This window comes from Belonocnema kinseyi, chromosome 10 (assembly GCF_010883055.1).
Source record: "Belonocnema kinseyi isolate 2016_QV_RU_SX_M_011 chromosome 10, B_treatae_v1, whole genome shotgun sequence".
NCBI classification, from domain to species: domain Eukaryota; kingdom Metazoa; phylum Arthropoda; class Insecta; order Hymenoptera; family Cynipidae; genus Belonocnema; species Belonocnema kinseyi.
This window is the reverse complement of record NC_046666.1, coordinates 2,950,572-2,952,334: the sequence shown is the minus strand read 5'-3', so window position 1 is coordinate 2,952,334 and position 1,763 is coordinate 2,950,572. Positions and strand designations below refer to the sequence as shown.

The window sequence follows — 1,763 nt, the reverse complement described above, 5'->3', positions numbered from 1 at the left end:
CTGTCGTAAATTTTATTATTCGGGAATATTCCAATTCGGGAATTTCATAATTCTGAAATTTTATTATTCGAGAATTTTTATTATTCGGGAATTTTCCAATTAGGTATTTTGATTTTTCGGCAATTTTATTATTCGGGAATTTTCAAATTCGGAATTTTTATTATTCGGCAATTATATTATTCTGGATTTTTACAGTATCAGGAATTTTATTTTTCGGGATTTTTCAGTCGTCCTCATAAAAAATTATAACGTGGATTTATATTGTTGAAACTGAATCGTTGAACTCTACAAATGGTAAAAGTTCAACATTTCTTTTGAATTGATTTAGTGTTTGATTTTTAAAAATTCATTGACTGTGAAAAATGTTTGTGAACCGGGGAAAAAACGAGGAATTTTAAATGTTAAAAATAATTTTTGAAACTAATATCTTATTGTTGTATTTTTAATCGATAAAATATATTCATAAAAACTTCTAATTGTTAAAATTCGGGAAATTTTCCAATTCGGTAATATTATAAACTGTCGTAAATTTTATTATTCGGGAATATTCCAATTCGGGAATTTCATAATTCTGAAATTTTATTATTCGAGAATTTTTATTATTCGGGAATTTTCCAATTATGTATTTTTATTTTTCGGCAATTTTATCATTGGCGAATTTTATTTTTCGGCAATTTTCCATTTCGGTATTTTTATTATTCGTATATTTTATATATTTACAAATGGTAAAAGTTCAACATTTCTTTTGAATTGATTTAGTGTTTGATTTTTAAAAATTCATTGACTGTGAAAAATGTTTGTTACAGTGCCACAGCCTTTAGTAGATTTGCACATAAAATTATTGCGCAAAACACGAAAGTCGGTGACTGCAGAAAAGTGGGAAAAGGCGTTAGTCAAATTCTGTCACACTTATTCTAACCAGGATGGTTGGGAACTGGAGCGTTTTGGCTACAAGAAATCTCGGGTTGCTGTGAAATTGCGCATACTGAAGGTACAAATTAACAACAATTTAAATACTACTCGCATGCCTCGGATTCACCACACTATTTACACTATTTTACACCTTTTTCTTTTAAATAATGACACTACTTTGCTACTATTTCGAAAAAAAAAATACACTGTGGACCCTATTTTCTCACAATTGTCTGCTAATGACACTACTTCTTTACACATTTTCTTCGAAATTATTTGTTGACTGGTTAGGGGTCGTCCAAAATGACGAGGTTTGAAAGCCAAAACGATGAGATTTTAACGAAACAGTTTAATTTGCAATCAGATATTTAAATTTTCAACCAAAAAGATCAATTCTTATAATATTGCATAGATTTTTATTTAAAACAGACGAATTCTCTACGAAATAGTTTTGTTTTAAATTAAAAGCAGAGAAATACAACCGAAAAATACGAATTTTCAAATAAAATGATGAATATTTAACTGGAATATTTGCACTGTGAACCAAAAAGGTTAATTTTTCATCAGGAAGATTAATTTTCTACAAAAACAAAAAAGTTGATGGATTTTGACAGTTGAATTTGCAACCACAAAAATAAATTGTTGACCAAAGAGTTAACTTTCAACCAGGTTGTTTTATTGTCAACCAAACATGAATTTTTAACTAAAATGGTTGAATTTTCATCTAAAAAAAAGTCCGTTTTCAACCATAAAGTTCCTTTTTTCAACAAAAAATATTAATTTTTTAATCAAATGATGAATCTTAACTGGAATACTTAAGTTTTAAACAAAAAAGATTAATTTTTGAGTGA

The 1,763-nt window shown here is 27.6% G+C and overlaps 1 protein-coding gene across 2 annotated transcripts in view; it reads left to right on the top strand.

The window, feature by feature from the left end:
• LOC117182308 (microtubule-associated protein futsch) overlaps positions 1-1,763 on the top strand; it is a 58,852-nt gene that overhangs the window by 6,782 nt on the left and 50,307 nt on the right. For both annotated transcript variants that reach the window (XM_033375457.1, XM_033375456.1), the window contains exon 2: positions 807-991. In XM_033375457.1, the coding sequence (XP_033231348.1) occupies positions 807-991 (185 nt within the window). The remainder of the gene's footprint in view (positions 1-806; positions 992-1,763) is intronic.